General features: G+C 42.8%; 2 protein-coding genes across 7 annotated transcripts in view; one reads left to right on the top strand and one right to left on the bottom strand.

Moving 5' to 3' along the window:
* Positions 1-6,939, top strand: part of LOC136718406 (CUE domain-containing protein 1) — a 36,436-nt gene extending 29,497 nt beyond the window's left edge. For all 5 annotated transcript variants that reach the window (XM_066696123.1, XM_066696126.1, XM_066696124.1 and 2 more), the window contains 4 exons: positions 453-546; positions 638-696; positions 814-883; positions 1,258-6,939. In XM_066696123.1, coding sequence (XP_066552220.1) covers positions 453-546; positions 638-696; positions 814-883; position 1,258 — 224 coding nt within the window. In that variant the 3' untranslated portion in view covers positions 1,259-6,939. The remainder of the gene's footprint in view (positions 1-452; positions 547-637; positions 697-813; positions 884-1,257) is intronic.
* Positions 6,940-7,528: 589 nt separating this feature from the next.
* LOC136717954 (galectin-9) lies at positions 7,529-15,340 on the bottom strand. 2 transcript variants are annotated; one of them, XM_066695535.1, is made up of 10 exons: positions 15,009-15,339; positions 13,702-13,790; positions 13,299-13,512; positions 12,961-13,080; positions 12,295-12,324; positions 11,587-11,622; positions 11,008-11,052; positions 9,407-9,495; positions 8,570-8,726; positions 7,529-7,928 (listed from the first exon to the last, which is right to left on the bottom strand). In XM_066695535.1, exons 1-10 carry the CDS (start codon positions 15,045-15,047, stop codon positions 7,782-7,784), a joined length of 966 nt encoding a protein of 321 aa, XP_066551632.1. In that variant the 5' UTR covers positions 15,048-15,339; the 3' UTR covers positions 7,529-7,781. The 2 variants fall into 2 exon arrangements, with proteins under 2 accessions (XP_066551632.1, XP_066551633.1); XM_066695536.1 differs by lacking the exon at positions 11,587-11,622 and having other exon boundaries at positions 15,009-15,340.
* Positions 15,341-19,002: the final 3,662 nt, after the last annotated feature.

The raw sequence follows: 19,002 nt of genomic DNA, 5'->3' as shown, positions 1-19,002 counted from the left end.
TGACTAATGAATGATGAATCCCTTTTATGTCCTTGTTTTGTTTTTCCACACTATTTCGGTATTTCGATTTTTGTAAGCATCAGCTAATGAGACGTTCATCGTTTCCTTTATTGTCCTCAGTTGTGGTTGCTTGCTTTTCTCTTGTGTGATTCACATAGGCTAACGTGAGTCAGACAGCTGGGAGAATTTGAGCTGGATGGGCAGGGAGGGCATAGATCACAGTGAGGGAGACGGGTGTGTTTTTAAATCCAGATCCTCTGTGCTTCTTGGTATCATACTAGGTTTCTTGTATGTGATTTAAACTAAATGTTAGTTACTGAAAACAACACTTTTTTTCAGAATCATGTTTCACGGGGGGATATTAGACGTTTTCATAGTGGTGGGATACGTATGACACTGGTAGAATTGCTTCGTTAAGGCAAAGTCACCTGACCTTATTCCGTATCCTGCAGCCACAAGGAAGAAGCTGTTTGAAATCGCCCGCGCTTTCTCTGAAAAGACGAAACGGAGAAAGACAAAGCGGAGAGCTCTTCTGAAGCATCAGGCGTATCCTTAATTGTCTTCATATTGAACGGTGGGGCGGGAAAAAAATGCATAAAGACACCCGACTTAAATTCTCCTTAACTGATTCTCTCAGACTGGGCACCGCAGCTTCCACAGCCAACCTGCTTGACGACGTGGAAGGAAACTCATGCGGTAAAAACCTTCTTTTAGTGAATAGATCAATAGGAAATGGCACAGAAATGCATTTACCTGACATAAACCCAGAATAGCAGCTTTAAGGTTCAGTGCGCTCGTCTCTGTCTCTCTCAGATGAAGAAGGCCTGAACAGACGACACACGGCTCAGGAAGAAGAGGAGCTCCACAAGGAAGCATTGTCATGGTGAGTGGGACGACGACACGGTTTTCCCCGTTTCTCTGTTCAGGCCCATCACGCACCCCCTCAACGGGAGGAATTACACTAGTTTATTGTAGCTACAGAGGGCTTTTGAAAGTTCTTTGCAAAGTGTAGTATTTAAAACTGCAGTAGATGTCTCTCTTCATTTGGAAAAAAAAACAAGTATTCTTGAAAGTGCGCCTCAATACTGCATTAAATGATGTTGTGTAAGTTGTATGAAACCTCTCCTAGGAAAAGAATGTCATTGTGCTGGGCTAGTCAGCGGGTCGAGGAGATTAACGCTGTATGTGACCGTGTCCAGCAGTAGGTCCCGATGGTCTAGTTTCTGTGTAATGTGAACTGCTACCTTTCGCTCTCAGATCTCCAGACCTCGCCAGTTCAGGGTTTCCAGGCGACAGTCGAACAACCCTGGAGGGGATGGTTTGGCAGCTCTCCCTCTGTATACTGCCCCGACCCTGACCAGCCGATCCTGGGCCGCACCTTTGGCCACGCCCACAGGGAGGGACACCACAGCCCTGTGCACCGGCCGAGTGGAAACGACCTCTTTTTTTATTTGTTTATTTTAATTTTGATTTTGAATGTAAATCAAGCAAGATTTTTATGGAAGATTTTTTTCTTTAGCATTATAATTACCCTAAAATTAAGAATACGGAAAGCGTTGTGATGACGGTGGTGTTTTTACAGTGCAGAATTGGTTGTCGTGTTATGATTTGTTCACAAACTGGTGATGACAGACTAAAGTTAGGCACACAATGTGTAGAGATTGGGATACTAGGCGGTATTACAGGAGCTACGAATGCCGTGATAATTCACACACTATCCCATTCTGCTCGGATTGCTGCCTGGATGTGGTTGAATCCTTTCCAAATGGCCTGTTAATGGGGAGGTACACTTACTGAATTCATTTTACGTAAGATATGGAAATCCATTTAGTCACTTAGCCAATACCGAGCCTCTCGGGAGAGCTGAAGGGGATGTAGCTCCCCTCCCTTATGCTTGGCCTGATGGTCTTAATGTTTTTAACCCCGTAGATCCAGAATTATGAGTTTTATTATGAGAATTATTATTTTCTGAGCTTAAGGACGCACACAGCCCGAGTCCTGTTGCTGACTGTACTTGGCTTCCACTCAGAGAGCAGTCAGTGATCTGTCTGACCGTGGATTCACATTGTCCCAAAGGCTGCTGGGAATCCGTCATCTGAGCCCGAGCCAGCAAGTGGCCACAGACACGACCCTCCCATCGTAGCACGTAGCCCCACCGCTGTGTTGCCAGTAGGTCATCTGACCGTGCAGTCCTAAATCTGTGTAGAAATATCCAGTGCATATCTCTAGGTGGGATTAAGACACTCTGCCCCTCTAGGGTTTCCCAGCTGGAATGCACAAAGGACCCCAGCAGGGCTCAAGTTACCCCCGTTTCAGTAAGGCGGCTTTCGAAGGATCTACTCATGGTTTCTTGGCGGCCGTCTCCATTTTCGCAGTAGGCATCGCATTGCCTTTAGTAAACTGTTACCTTGTTCTGTGGCCACAGCTTTCAATCGATAACCGTGGAAAGTTTAGTCAGCTGACACCCGGTTGAAAAGACTCGGCTTTCAGCTCTGCACTGTCCACAGACAGCAGTCGTATCCCCACAGCATACATCACCTGGAAGAGGTGTCGCTATGGGTAGAAACCAGTATTGTTATTAACAGTTATTTGTTGTTATAATAATTGTAATTATTAGTTATATTTGTTAGAGCAGAGCCAATACTATTGACCCGGTAACTGAAGGCTGTGCATTAATCTGAAGTAAAAGAAGAAAGAAAAAAGAAACATAATCCCAGAGAGAGAAAAAGAGGGGAAACATATTTTATATGTTTGAGCGTGCCTCCGTGAGGACTGTCGTATGAATCTTAGTAAGAGATTGTCTGGTGTATCAGCAAAACTTGATCTGAAGAAGAAAAAAAAAGGTTTTGTGGAGAAATTGTATGATTTTTCCCTCGGCCAAACGCATCCTTGCTGAAAGAGAAGCGAAGGCAAAAAAAAAAAAAGCGATTTACTGCTGCCTTATATTCGCAGCTGACTCTGTCTCGCCCCACTGGCAGGCACCGTTCTGCTTAGAGGTATAATGCACTGACCTCCTCAGTTTTAACTTCGTTAGGGGCTCGGTAATCATACTGCAGAGGCTTGTGCCACTCCTGGGCACAGAGGGCCGTGACCTGAGCCCATTCGGCCCCTCTCGGAGTGCACGCTAGAGAATATCGTCTGGCAAATGCCGATGTCAGCACCCTTATGGCGTCCCTGTGGCCGGCTATTTTCTTGCCCATCATACCACTAATGGACGAAGAGAGGAAATCGGGCCAGTCAGAAGAGCTGCCTTCACACTTATCACAGTCGATATCTTGGCAGCACGTCTACCTCCTCTGATCTGCCTGGCATTCACACAGAGAGCGAGGCTTTGAGTGATCTTGGAGAGGTTCTGGTTTCAGCGAACAAACGTGTGCGCTCCATTGGGAGACCGGGTCAGCTGTACATATCAGTTTGTCGATTTTCTCTTTCCCTGGGTATTTCACATCAACTGATTTAATTTTATTTCCGTTTCCCCAAAGTACAAAGTATCAAAATGTTGAATTACCCTTCTGGTGCGCTGAAGGGTTACCAAATGACAAAGTAATTCACATATTTATGAATCTTCTGACAATACTCCTTGAATTCCAGAATGGTTCTATCAACCCAGGAAAATCCTTCATGGTGCTGGTATCAGAAATCTAGGTCGGTCTTTAGCCACCTACTGTAGCTTCAGATGACAGGGACAATTTCTTCCATATCAAAGACATTTGCCTGTCCGGCCATGGCATTGCAGGTCGACGCAGTGTAGCGCTTGATCCCAGTGACGGTCCTCTGCGCAGCGGTGCCTGTGAAGTCGAGCTTCAGTGATTATCTGTTCCGTCTCGTGGCGTGTCTGTATTTGCTCGGTGGCTGTGAAGATGCAATTGGTTTGAATACTGTCTGACGTGATTTTTCTCTTGCGTTTTTAAAATCGCTGGATTGTAGTTTTGAGTTTATATAAAGTTGGGGAATTGGCCTCAGATCTTGGCTCCGCGCAGGAGAGCGGGGCAGAGTATGAGTGTGCTCTGAAAGGTGCTTTCAGTCTTCTCACACATCGCTTGTCCACAGGTCCTGCTGGCGATGTCGAAAGCTTAGCAAACATCCAGAAAGACACGGTTTACTGTTGTGAGGTGAGCGGAGGAAAACTTCAAACCCATCCAACTCGGGCTCTGAGCCAGTTGTGCTCCACTGCTATGGGAAATAGTTTTCATAATCCATGAATGATGAAGCTCACGTCAGAGCTGGCCAGGCTGTAAGATCTTATATGCACTCGGAATAGAGGCCTACTAGTTGGGCTACTCCGAAGCCCTTAAGTATTTTGGTATATTCCCCTGGTTTGTTTTTAGCCACAATTGTTATTTGATAGACGGGGTCCTGTTTCCACCTGCCCTGTAACTAAGATAAAGTAACTCCAGCTGGGACTTTTCACTCATTACTTTTTGTATTCATGGATAAAATAAAATACAGAAATAAATGATAATTTAGGATTATTTATTTATCTTTCCTGGGTGTTTTACTAAGGGATGCATATTTAATGTATTTTACTAGGCTAGATTTCCTCTTACAAAAACAAAAGGCAAAGAACAACAAAAAAACAGTGTATGCTTTTAAACTTAAATATTTTTATATAGAACATGTAAGGCGTAAGAAGTAGGGGGTGGTTTTAATTCAATAAAACAACAAAATATGATGATTATCTGGAAATGAATCCTAACACATTTCTTCTGCTAATGTCGATATAGAGGCAAATGGAACAAAATGTGTGTTTGTTGGTTTCTGTACTGTACCTGCGGTTTGTACTACGTGTGTCATGTGCTTATTGATTCCCGAACCTCGCTGTGGCCAGAACTCTGCTGTACATGGGACTGGCTTCAGCCCAAACCCCGTGGCAAGTGAAAAGGGGGACACAATTGTAGATTTGGGTTGATGGGGTGTGTGTGTTCCTGGAGATTGCTGATAACGATGCAACTCTCCTTGCTAATTGCAGATGTTGTCTTTCTGGGAAAACCATTCTGGATGCTAGCTAAACTGGTGCAAAACATAAGGTGCTGACAGTAATATCTCTTATAGTGTATGGGAGCACGTTATTGTAGATTGGATTGTGTTAGTGGAACCATTTTGCTGTGTCGCAGTGGGTGTATCGCACAGCTTAGTCACTGCTGCAGGAAGAATGCACAAAACACTCCCGCCCCGCACTGTTGACAGACGCATTTAGCTCTATTATTTCAATTCCCTGAGGAAAACAAAAATCCATAGCTTTTTATCTTTGGTGGGGGAGGGGGTGGCTGATGCCCACCGATACAAAATAAATCAACACACAAACGCTTTGCTTATCCTGATCCCTTCCCTTACACTCCAGGGTAGTTGTGCTGCAGATGGCATTAACACTTCAGTACATTTTTATCCCCTGACGTCACACACACCCAGCTTTTATCGATTTGCGTCGCTATCTCGAGTCCGGCCTGGATTATTAAATGATGTCTGTTCCAAGGCGGCGTCATGTGGAAGATGAAAGCCGAGCCTTACTCATTTATGGCTGGTATGCAGTTGTACAGAAGAGGCTTAATTTGAACACCACCCCACATGGGTCCCATTAAAGGCAGTCTGAGAATGAGGCATTTTGGGGAAGCATTTTCCTGCATGGGTAATTTATCCAGTTATTTGAATGGAAATGGGATGATGGGAAACCATTAGCTACCATAGAATGATGGGTATAGATCAAAACTGAATCCTCTCAGGGAAACACCTCCATCCCTTCTTTGTTTGATTTAATTATTTTATATTCCCCCCTGGAGTATAAGCACAATTACCTAAAATATCACAGTGATTAAGTTAGATAAAATATACATATCATTACAAGGTTAGTGCTTTGGTCAGGAGATGAGGCATGAATTTAATGTGGAAATATGACCTGGGACCATTTTTTAATTGATATCCATCACTCTTATCCTGTTGTCGTATCATCTTGCTAGGTGGCGTTTGGGGTACTGCGCTCTTCCTTCCACAGAGTGAGAAGTTGGTCTGTGTATCAGCTCTCGCCATAAAATACCATCGGTGCTGCTTGTGTGCGGTTATCCAAAATATAACCAGATGGTCTGTCAGTTTATGGTGCCCTTAAAAATATTCTGAGCAGCTCTGATGCAATCCAATACTGGTGCTTTGGGGTTTGTCCCACTACGTTCGATAATAGTGAATGTGGCTGTTAAGTAACGATATTCGGTCATGGGTATTGGGTCTGGACACATCTGAGGAGTGAGGAGTCTTAAAATCAATGATCTCTCAGGCCAAGTCCCAGGGGGGCCTCGGGATAGCATGTTTTGTGGGGAACCTAATAGCTAAAGGTCTCAATAATCGATTTGCTCTCTGACACGCTTGTAAAATTGTCCCGTTTCAAGTCTCTTGCCGGTGTGTGTGGATTCTGAATGTACTGACGGGAGGCCAGGCCAGTTCAACAGCTTACTTCACAGCCAGAATGCTTGTTTACTGCCTAAACGTGCGTGCCTGGTGTCTAGAATGATTCATAAGAAAGAATGTATTCTATATTTCCTGGTAAGTGTTTTTTTTTTTTTTTTGTTTCTTTACTTTTGTTAGTATTTGTAACTAATTTACTCAAGGACTGACAGGTTACACCCAAGAAAAAAAATTGGGAAGTTATGTTTGTACAGTACTGAAGTTTCAATTAGATGTTTTTACAAATCGGAGAGCTCATGGCAACTAAATCTGTTTTGGATTTTCCTGGAGGAGAAACATTTCATATATATATATATATATAAATTATATCTATAAATACAAATTTGAAAAACTACTTTTTAACTTGCTTCAACTTCCATCTCCACAAACTGTGTGAAGGTTCTGTATGTGATTGTTGTACTTTCAAGATTATTTCCAGATCGGATCTTTCTTACACTTTGAAGATGTTTATTAGCTATTGATATAATAAAGTTTTGTTGTATCCTCTCTGATGCGGTGCTGGTTCATTCTGAGCAGCAGGGTCTCTGGCTCACACATTCACCCGGTCTGAGATGTTGTGACCATAATGCTGGCTAAGGAGACAATCTCTGGAGGTAAGAATGAGATGAAGCATTCACACCTTACAAACCCCTGTGCTAAATAAAATGGAGAGAGAGTCATTTAGACACCAGGAATTTATACAAGTTTATATGTTGGAAGAAATCAATAGAAAATACTTACATAGAGAAACCAAAAGGTGGCACTGCAGCCCTACTTAATTACACACAAGTGCCCTACAATTGAACTTCTCTGCAGTGCCTAGATATGGAACAGTATATTGTTAACCTCTTCTGTGGTTTATTTCTCATTACTCATGAGCTAACTGTGAAATCTGCTAAATGGGGCAGATCCTCTTTCTCTGGGTTTAAACTATTAAAAATAAATAGTTTTAATTGATGTCCATGTCCAAGTCTACGTGTTAGAGATATATTTATAAAAAGGCATTTACTACACTTAAATGCTTAGTCTCTAAAAATGAAACTGAAGGCAAAATTCAAAAGACTGACCCTGGAAACCCAAAACACAGGACAGCTGGTCTTAAAAGATTGGTTTTAATTATGTTGTTGTTGTTAAAAAAACATAAATGCACTAGTAAAAGTAATCTTGAAAACAAAACTAACAAAAGCTAGAGGCAAAACAGATGTGTTACAATACTGCATGCAACCCTGTGGAGGATCGTTGCAGGGTTTGCATTTTGAACTTGCAAAGAAGCAGCGCGGGCCGAGTCGGGGAACCCAGCGGTCCCAGTGTCAGTGTCCCTCCCTCAGCAGAGCTCACGGGCTCTGCCGTCAGATGGACACGGAGCTCAGGTTCACGTCCCCGGCCACCTCCAGGATGTCGATCTTCTGTATCTGTTGGACACGGTGACTGAAGTGGAACACCAGGACGCCATTCACCATCACCTTCAAGCGCTGCTTTTCACAAATCAGCGTGATCTGAAAGGGCAGTAACACCCACCTCAGCACTGAGCTTCACGGCCACCCCCCCAAGCCAGAAATATTTTAAAATAAAGGCTGCAAGTTGTTAATGAAGTGGAGAAGCTGTGATGCTCTTCTAGTGCGTGCAGATGCTAATCACGTGTCAAAGATGCCCAGCCTAACCTCTCCCTAGTGATCTGTGAATAAACACTGAGCTGCTGAAATAGAAACACCTTTTCCTTTGTCACTGTTTAATTCACAGAGAAACACTAATATGACATTTGTAATATTGTACTCCTTAAGATGATACATTTGCAAAGCCAACCTGACACTTTGAAATCCAAGGAGAGTCTATTGTATCTTATGGTTTCCAAGTTTAAAGGAAATCATCTGAAAGAAGGTCAGGATATTTGTGTTCAGGTTTTAGCTTTGTAGTGTGATCCAGTGTGATCAAATATGTCTCAAACACAAACTGGGCTGAAGCAGGGAAGACCATGTCATTCGTGTAATTAGACATGACTAGTCTTGTGTGGTTTCTAAACATCATGTGAACATCATAAAAGCAGATGAATTGCATGCTTCTCCACCCCCCCCCCCCCCCCCCCACAGAGATAGCCGAGCTCCCAGGGTGAGGGCACTTCCAGGTTCAGGGGTCTTACCATGAATGGCTGGCCGCGGTGAAAGGGCATTCCCCCTCCACGCTCCTCCTGCCCCCATTTACCATTCAGGAAGCTGTTGCGCACCACTAAGTTCTCGTCGAACCGGGGGTTGAATTGGAAGGCAATGCCCAAGGTGCACCTCAGATTGAAGTGGAACCTACGGAGAATGGGAACAGGGTGACTCGAACCTCAGCCCAGCTCCAGATGCTTTAATCAACTACAGCTTCTGGACTTCTGTAGGTCTCCATCAGAATGCTAGGATTGGTGGTTTTCTTTGGTGTTTTTAACTGCATGAAACGAGCAATCTTTCACATCATTACGATAAGCAAAACTAGTCGAACAGGAGCAGCAGGTGTAATTATTGATGACAGGCTGAAGAGCACAAGGGTTAACCTGCTGTGAAGTCAGGATAATGATCGAGCTTTAACTGTTGGTTCAATTATTTTAACTCCATGTCACACATACCCACAGAGGTGAACCACTGAGATACACGTGGATGAAAAACCTGCATTCTCTCCGTTTCTGCATTTAACAAACCACAAACCTTCAAAGCCCATGTTCTGCATCGACATCACCCTAAACAGCGCAACTGCCACTGCGGGGACTTTTAAAAAGGAAGTCACCGGCTGTAAACACAGTAGACTGGTTAGGTTAAACAATGGATGTTGCACTGGAACAAGATGGGTTCAGCTATACCAAGAAGCTACAGATCAACAAAACTAAAGTTACAATTCCACACCCTGGCACAGCAAGTGCAGGGGGAGGCAGAAAAAAGTAGCACCAATTACCGACTAGACATCACAATTGAATGCGGTAAATACTTGATTTTTTGTTTACCTAGTGGCGGATATGTTGGGATTTCCCTGGATGGTGATGGTCCGGTTATGATACATTCCTCCGGGAATGACCGTTTTGTAAGGCACCGCCTTGACAGGGGGGCAGAGAAGAGAGAAACATTTTACGGCGAGGTCAAGTTTTCTAGTACTTTAAATAAGTTTCCATTTTCTACTTGCTGGAATTGGTTGAAAACAACAGACAATGATTTTATTTTATAAATGCAAATTAAATCTCTACTTATATCCCATTCTTTACAACAAGAAAGGTTAAATAGCAGCCTCTCCAAACTCCTATTCCAGTGTAGGATTTTGAAACCATCTGAAGTGTTAAATCTAATATATAATCCATTCAATAACATGAGAACAGGAGCTGCACTGGAATGGATTGGCAGGACTGGCCCGAGAGCCAAACACAGTCCATGAGCTCCCTATTATAAGGAACAGGAGGGCCATGTAATGCAGTACCCTAAAATGTACCTTTGTGTAGTGCAGCTTTCTGCAGATCTGCGCAGATCTGTGCGGCAATTCTGCAGATCTGCGCAGATCTGTGGACATCTGCGCTACAAGAACGCTAACAATGGCTTCCTTAAGTTCCGCATGGAAATACTTTGACAAAGTAAATTAAAACATCGTTAAGTCTATAATATGTGCAGTGCAATTAAAAGCCATTAAAAGCCACATAAAAGACAAACACTGTTCTGTGACACTAGCAATGACAGAAAAGGAAAGAGGAGCAACAAACACACTAATATTTATTAAGCTACACACACAGCAGCTTGTGGTATTTATTTTGTATTAACTGGAACCCAAACACACAGGTGTGTTTCCGAAAGTAGACTGGCAGTCTGTGTGGTGAGTGTGGTTTGCAAACATGGAAAAGTAACTAGATTAACTAGATTGTATAAATGAGCTAGATAGATAGTCTAATACATTTTGTATTTCACTGTTATGACTGGAAAACGTTGCCAAAAGGACACTAATGTTAAGGCATTTCCCTTGTAGCTCACATTGCTAAACTATTATTGAATGAAAATTAAATAAAAATTGAAAAAAAAAAAACATTTTGGTCGGTCAGTTACAACTGTAATTGTAAAATATACCTTTATCAAAAACAGTCACAACCTTTATAGATAATTTGAAATTGTGACGACCACAAAAAATTGTGACAATATCGGCAAACAATAATAATACGACGAGTCTGATAAGATGCAAGAGAGCGGACAGGTCTGCTTATCGCTGTTATCATACCATTTCCCTGCGTCTTCTAACAGGAAGGTGTTTTTACTGCGAGTGAGAGCTGCTTATTGCTGAAGCGCCGGTGCAGCACATAGTGATCTTTTATATTTATTATGAGAGTATTTTTTTTTTTTTCTTCATTCTGAAACTGTGGCGGGACAAATTAAAGTTTGGCAGGCCGCCACAGTTGAGTTAATTAAATGGAAATCACCATTATCCACTGGATTTCTGCTGACACACATTCTATTTTTTGTCCTCTCGATCTCTAAACTGCATTGACATGACACTTGGATTTGGAAGTGTAGCTCGAGTGTCGAGTGATTTCCACACACTCGCACATGGATGTAGTTAATAAATGGTTCTCACATAAGATGGTGGAGGAGTATAGGCTGGAGTGTAGGCAGGTGGGGGCTGAAAAAGGCAAAGAAGACAGTTATTTTTTTTAAAAGCTCAACAACACACTAATATATATTGTAATTGTGTAAAACTATACAACTTCGCTCCTTATCATAAGCACACTAATCAAACCAAGAGCAGCAGCAGTGGCTGAAATGTATGATGTAATTGATATCAGGCTGAAGAGCACAAGGGTTAACCTGCTGTGACGTCTGGATAATGATTGTGCTTTAACTACGGTTTCACCTATTTTAACCCCAGGTCTTCACACATACCCACAGAGGTGAGCCACGAAGATACACAAAAATATAAAAAGCTGCATTCTCTCGGATTCTGCCTTTAACAAACCACAAAACATCAGATAAAGCCCATGTTCTGCATCAACAACGCCCTAAACTGACTCCGCTCTTGAACTAGAGTGCGTAGATGCAGGGACTTTTGGCAACGGAAGTTACTGGCTGTAAACACAGTAGACTGCTTATGTTAAATATAGGAAGAAGATGGGTAAAACTGCACCAAGAAACTACACACCTACAAATCTATACTTACAATTCCATACCCTGGCACAGCAAACACTGGGGGAGCCTTAAAAACAGGAAAATAAAGAACTGAACTAAAATAGAGAGCCAGTTAATAATTACTTAATAGGTATGACTTATTATGAATGTCCCAGTCAGAGTCCACTTGCAATCAAGGTGTTTAATGATTTTGATCATCATACAGCAATTTTTGCTCTGTCCGTCCGACACGTGTGAGCCATAATCATAACTCCTGCTCAGACTTGTTGAAGTTTATATAAGAAGCTAATTATATAAACAATATGTATTTTTTTTTTATTTGGAGTTCTGAAGTAAAATACATCAGTATCGCATTACCTCCACAACAGTCACGGTTAAGGATTTCGATTGCGCCATCAACAATGGAGATTTTGTTTAGAGAGACTTTGCGTTTTATGGATGGCTGTATAGTCATGCAGATCATGCAGGGTCCAATGCTGCAGTTTTATACATTTTAAAACAGTACAGTCAACATTAGTTCTGCAGATAATACAACTTGTGACATAGTAACTATGGCTAGTGTGGACATCTGGAATCGGTAGAATTAGTCTGGAATGAAAACAGAAGATTTTGAAACACCGCAGGACCAGGTTTGGACATTTCTTCTGTAGCGTGATCATGAGATAAGGTGAATGTTAATTTAGCCAAGTCTCTGTGTGTGTGTGTGTGTGTGTGTGTGTGTGTGTTTTTAGATACTCACTGCGAATGTTGGCTGCACAGCAAATTGAGGCTGAAGGTAAAAGACCAAACAAACAAAAATGTTAATCTGCCCCGGCTCCGTTTGGTGTGATCACATTGGTTCAAACATCAAGCTCTATTTAACTTCCTAACAGTCGCCTTAAACAAACAGAAAGCTTTCCAGCGTTCACCAGCTCACACTATTCTTTTAATTATCTTTGATTTATTTCAATAGGAAATGTCCCTCAGAGAGAGCAGGATGGAGAATAAATACAATTCTTCTCTAGTAAGGTACAAACAACATCAAATATGATATAACCTAATACCTCCTGTTTATCGTACAGCACTGTAAGTCTGCGTAAGCTACTGGGATGAGTGTCTCAGCTGCACTGTGCAGGGAGGGTGCTGGAGCCAGGAACGGAAACGGTTTACATCCTGCCACAGGAAACGGGGACTTGAATTGAAAATCACTGCAATGGCATCCACTTTCCCTTTGCTAATTACAAATTCCTGCTCAGAGATGTCCGGTGTCCTGTGTTGCTGCACCGATCTGCTGGAGGAGCTCAGAAAGTGAACTAACAGACTGACCAGCAGTGGGAAACAAACCCTAGCTCCACATCTTCCAATGAGGAGAGTTCAGCTGAGACACGCGTGTCCGTGTAGCAGGGCGACGTGCGTCTGGACTCACTGTGGGGTCTTGGAATGCGATGGAGTTCAGCTCCACGCCTCCGTCCACCGAGATGGTGTCCACTCTGGAGATGGAGATGCGGTGCTTGTAATCCAGAAAGGGACTCCCATTGACGGACACCTGGCGAAGGAGAATGAGTGGTGCATTGAGAACAGGATGTAGACTAACAAGAAGAACAAAATAATAATTAAACCCTTGTGGAAAAAAATATTTCAAAAACGACTGATTGATGATTCACACAACAACAGACAGACAGATAAGACAGGAATGTAAAGATGTAATCAAGTACCAATCAGATCCTAATAGATAACAGAATCTCAGATCACAATTTCCCTCACCATGTAGTTGTCCCTGTTGACCATGATCGTGAGGGTGAAGGGGCAGCCCCGAGAGATGGGCATCTCGTACTTGCGCTCCTCTGAGCCCCACTGTTGGCCTTGGTAGGTGTTACACACCACGTACTCCTGGAAGAGCTCATAGCGCGGGTTGAAGTGGAAGGCGATGTCGGGGCTCGGATACGGCCTCGAGCCGCACTGCAGGTTGATGTGGAACCTGAGGGCGACAGAGGAACGGGGGTCACTGCCACAGCCGAGGGGCACAAATCAGACTGGCCTGCTCGTCCTGCCACGGTCACAGATCCCTCTAATCAATCAGTACCTGATGTATGTATTATCTTTAAGAATGGATGGTTTATAATATAAGTGATCTATAATAATCTCAAACACAGCCCACAAGACCCACCTTTCGGTGCCAGGAAGGACCCGGCCTGAGATGGTGATCACCTTGCCCTCCAGCAGGCCGCCATGAATACAGCCAGTGAAGGGGACAGGCTGGGGAAACAGACACCTGAGGATCAGTCACCTGACCATCTTTCCATGTGAGCAATGCACAGACCTCACGTTATATTGCAACTATTTATTTTGGGTACTAATTACCCAACTTTCATGTGAATGTCATTATGATTTTCTTGGGATCGCAATTGAATTGCAAATACATTTCCCCACAATTGCACATTCATTTCCCCTTCATGTACGCATTATTTGGGTCAAAATTAAAATGCAAAAGCAATATTCCCATTCGACTTTCCATATCCTAGTACGCGCATTCATCCTGATACAATGCTAATGCAATCAAATGATACTACAACTGTGAAAATATATATTTTTCTTCCTGGACTTACACGGTAGAACGAACAATTATAATGCGATTAATAAAGGTCTGTATTAGTTTTTGTTAGACGATTTTATCTTCTTTCCTTTCATGTGATATTAGAAATACACAAAAAATGCCAATTCAAGTTCTTGTCAATTAAAAACACATTATATATGCATAGGTGCCCACATTGCAAAACACAGAAACCCTGTGAAGCCGCAGACAAGTCGTTCAGAAGAGGAAGTCGGTCGTGAAAAATAAAGGGAAGAAAAAGAGGTAACGATTTGAATAAATTACTTGTAATAATGTATCACCTGCAGCCTCTAAAAAGTGAAAAACCGCTTCAAATAACATGGAATATATTTTCCTTCAGTCGAAAAGTAGGAAATCCCAGAGGAAAATCAGCTACAATCTTCGCAATTTATTTGAATTTCACCTGCGCCCAAAGTGGAGCACATCAACCAAGTAAATACTCAAATAGTTACTGTTATTTTACACATAATAGTTAGCTATAACCTTAAAGAAAAAGAAACGTTTTCAGATGTGTACATTAGTAACAAACAGAGCCCGCCGTTTCGCTTAGTTTTAGCCCCAGGCTGTGCCTTTTTAAACCGCTTTGGCAAATGCGATAACTAATACACACATAGCATGCATACATCTTTAAAATTAAAACCCTATAGAAACATTTCCACTGGACAGCCGACAAGAAATGCACACTTTATTACTTTAGGTCGAATTAAACTACACCCTGAATTCGCGCATGGAGATACTCGCACATATCGACGTGTGAAAAGGCATCCACTCCGTTAAGAATCATCATCATCATCATCATCATCGGTGGATACACTGATGCCAGCCAGCGCAAATGAAGTGGTCGATGAGACCGCTGCACTTACCGGGCTGAAGAAGGGCTGTTGCTGGTTGTAGAAAGCCATGGCGTCCGGACCTGTCCGTGGCTCCAGCAGCACAGAGACACTCACTCTCGGGTATTTCACACGGAGGAAGTTTGTCAATGGGTGGGAACAGGAACAACATCCTAGTCGTTTAAGTTTCGTTTTCCCACACAAGCACTTGGAGGTATATGGGATTTAAAACAACAACACACGCTATCAGGTCTTGCTCTTTACAGTTGTCACCTGCAATCGGGCACCGTGTCATTATTGCTAACCAACTTTTCCGTTTCTTTCTTTTCTGTTCTCCTTTCTCATGCCTACCAGCTGCTTCCTACCCGTGTCTTAATCGCAATGAATGGGGAAGACGTGTCATCAAGTAAAAATACATACATGAACATAAACGGTATTAATACACATGTGGCGCACTGCGGTCACCGTTTGAACTCTGACTGGCATACAATGTAGCACTGTGACAGGTCAGGCTCTGTCCCAGCTGACCCAAGGTCAACAGGGTCACTCATGGCTCCAGCAGGGTTCATGTCCGTAAGTGTTGTCTGCCACCATCTTCCCCATTGCTGGTGTATTCCTGCCCAAGATGAATGGGACATCTCTTAATTTGTGGTCATTTTGTGTTTGATTTATATTTGCACTCTCAATTACAAACACTGAAGTGGAAGAATGAAGTTGGGGTTATTTCTAAGGTGCGGTGGGGTGTCATGAAAGCCCAGCTACACCTAAAATATTACCTCTAGTTTCTCAAGTCCTCATTTCACGGCTCCTGTATCACTAGTTAAAAGTCCCCCCAAACTAAAACAAAACAGGCAACTTCATTATATAAAGCAGTCAAAACCTTTTAGTTTTTTTGTATCTGTTGTGTGTTGGTTATTTTTCTGATGGGGACCTTGTCCTGTTATAGATTATAGGTTGGTGTTACACTCTTTGTCACTGTTAAAACTTACTGTAGCTCTATCACTATCTTAACTTAATCCACTTTGCTGAAACTTTGGAGACGTGACCTTCAGAGTTACCACTAACATTAGCTGGGGTTGTGAAATCTGCTGAGGCACTGTAAAAAGCATGTGCTCATACTTAGTGTGCTCAAAGAAACCATGTACTGTTCAGTGGAGACATATACAATATAAGAAAAGCAGAAACGGTGGATTGCAGAAGTTTTCACACCCCCAGGACTTTCACATTGTGTTATGAAGAGTTTCAGAGAGTCTGGTAAAGAAGAAGTCACTGCATTGATCAGGCAATTGGGGGCAGCTTATTTAAGTGTCATAGTAAATACTTATGGAATCAAAGCTTTTCAGTTTTTTTATTTGTAGTTAATTAAACAGTTTTTTTCCAACATCAACAATATGTAATACTTTGTGTAGATCAGTGACACAAAATCCCAATTGCATCCATTTTAGTTCCAGATCGTAACCGTCCAAAAGTCCTTGGGAGTGAATACTTATGAAATCTACCACATGATCAAGAGAACATTTCAGCTGGCCCATGCTGAAACACTTTCGGTTTCGTTTCTTGGTTTCTGCAGGGGAAAAGGACAAATAATCCCATGTGCCTCCTGGAGACAGGACTCCCAGGTGTGACATTTCCCGTGGTTGGTAATCAATTTATATTAGATTACAACTGACCTGCTGATAAGATAAAAGCCCAAAGCAGGAAAAGTTCCAAGAATAAATAATGAACACAAACAACAATTAACCAGATATCAAGTGATGACTTTTATTGGTGTGGGGGGGATTGGAGGGACGGCCTGAACAAATACACAGGTGCTCGAGCCCAGGCCAACAGCCCTACCGTAGGCATTACAGTGCATCTAAAAGACTGCACAAACAGACAGATAATCCTTTGATAATTCTCATGAAGAATCATATTAATGAACCAATATCAGTATTATATACACTCACCTAAATGATTATTAGGAACACCTGTTCAATTTCTCATTAATGCAATTATCTAACCAACCAATCACATGGCAGTTGCTTCAATGCATTTAGGGGTGTGGTCCTGGTCAAGACAATCTCCTGAACTCCAAACTGAATGTCTGAATGGGAAAGAAAGGTGATTTAAGCAATTTTGAGCGTGGCATGGTTGTTGGTGCCAGACGGGCCGGTCTGAGTATTTCACAATCTGCTCAGTTACTGGGATTTTCACGCACAACCATTTCTAGGGTTTACAAAGAATGGTGTGAAAAGGGAAAAACATCCAGTATGCGGCAGTCCTGTGGGCGAAAATGCCTTGTTGATGCTAGAGGTCAGAGGAGAATGGGCCGACTGATTCAAGCTGATAGAAGAGCAACTTTGACTGAAATAACCACTCGTTACAACCGAGGTATGCAGCAAAGCATTTGTGAAGCCACAACACGTACAACCTTGAGGCGGATGGGCTACAACAGCAGAAGACCCCACCGGGTACCACTCATCTCCACTACAAATAGGAAAAAGATGCTTCAATTTGCACAAGCTCACCACAATTGGACAGTTGAAGACTGGAAAAATGTTGCCTGGTCTGATGAGTCTCGATTTCTGTTGAGACATTCAGATGGTAGAGTCAGAATTTGGCGTAAACAGAATGAGAACATGGATCCATCATGCCTTGTTACCACTGTGCAGGCTGCTGGTGGTGGTGTAATGGTGTGGGGGATGTTTTCTTGGCACACTTTAGGCCCCTTAGTGCCAATTGGGCATCGTTTAAATGCCACGGCCTACCTGAGCATTGTTTCTGACCATGTCCATCCCTTTATGACCACCATGTACCCATCCTCTGATGGCTACTTCCAGCAGGATAATGCACCATGTCACAAAGGTCGAATCATTTCAAATTGGTTTCTTGAACATGACAATGAGTTCACTGTACTAAACTGGCCCCCACAGTCACCAGATCTCAACCCAATAGAGCATCTTTGGGATGTGGTGGAACGGGAGCTTCGTATATATATACACTCACCTAAAGGATTATTAGGAACACCATACTAATACTGTGTTTGACCCCCTTTCGCCTTCAGAACTGCCTTAATTCTGCGTGGCATTGATTCAACAAGGTGCTGAAAGCATTCTTTAGAAATGTTGGCCCATATTGATAGGATAGCATCTTGCAGTTGATGGAGATTTGTGGGATGCACATCCAGGGCACGAAGCTCCCGTTCCACCACATCCCAAAGATGCTCTATTGGGTTGAGATCTGGTGACTGTGGGGGCCAGTTTAGTACAGTGAACTCATTGTCATGTTCAAGAAACCAATTTGAAATGATTCGACCTTTGTGACATGGTGCATTATCCTGCTGGAAGTAGCCATCAGAGGATGGGTACATGGTGGTCATAAAGGGATGGACATGGTCAGAAACAATGCTCAGGTAGGCCGTGGCATTTAAACGATGCCCAATTGGCACTAAGGGGCCTAAAGTGTGCCAAGAAAACATCACCCACACCATTACACCACCACCACCAGCCTGCACAGTGGTAACAAGGCATGATGGATCCATGTTCTCATTCTGTTTACGCCAAATTCTAACTCTACCATCTGAATGTCTCAACAGAAATCGAGACTCATCAGACCAGGCAACATTTTTCCAGTCTTCAACTGTCCAATTTTGGTGAGCTTGTGCAAATTGAAGCATCTTTTTCCTATTTGTAGTGGAGATGAGTGGTACCCGGTGGGGTCTTCTGCTGTTGTAGCCCATCCGCCTCAAGGTTGTACGTGTTGTGGCTTCACAAATGCTTTGCTGCATACCTCGGTTGTAACGAGTGGTTATTTCAGTCAAAGTTGCTCTTCTATCAGCTTGAATCAGTCGGCCCATTCTCCTCTGACCTCTAGCATCAACAAGGCATTTTCGCCCACAGGACTGCCGCATACTGGATGTTTTTCCCTTTTCACACCATTCTTTGTAAACCCTAGAAATGGTTGTGCGTGAAAATCCCAGTAACTGAGCAGATTGTGAAATACTCAGACCGGCCCGTCTGGCACCAACAACCATGCCACGCTCAAAATT

Source organism: Amia ocellicauda, chromosome 22, assembly GCF_036373705.1.
Source record: "Amia ocellicauda isolate fAmiCal2 chromosome 22, fAmiCal2.hap1, whole genome shotgun sequence".
NCBI classification, from domain to species: domain Eukaryota; kingdom Metazoa; phylum Chordata; class Actinopteri; order Amiiformes; family Amiidae; genus Amia; species Amia ocellicauda.
This window is presented reverse-complemented; position numbering and strand designations above follow the sequence as displayed.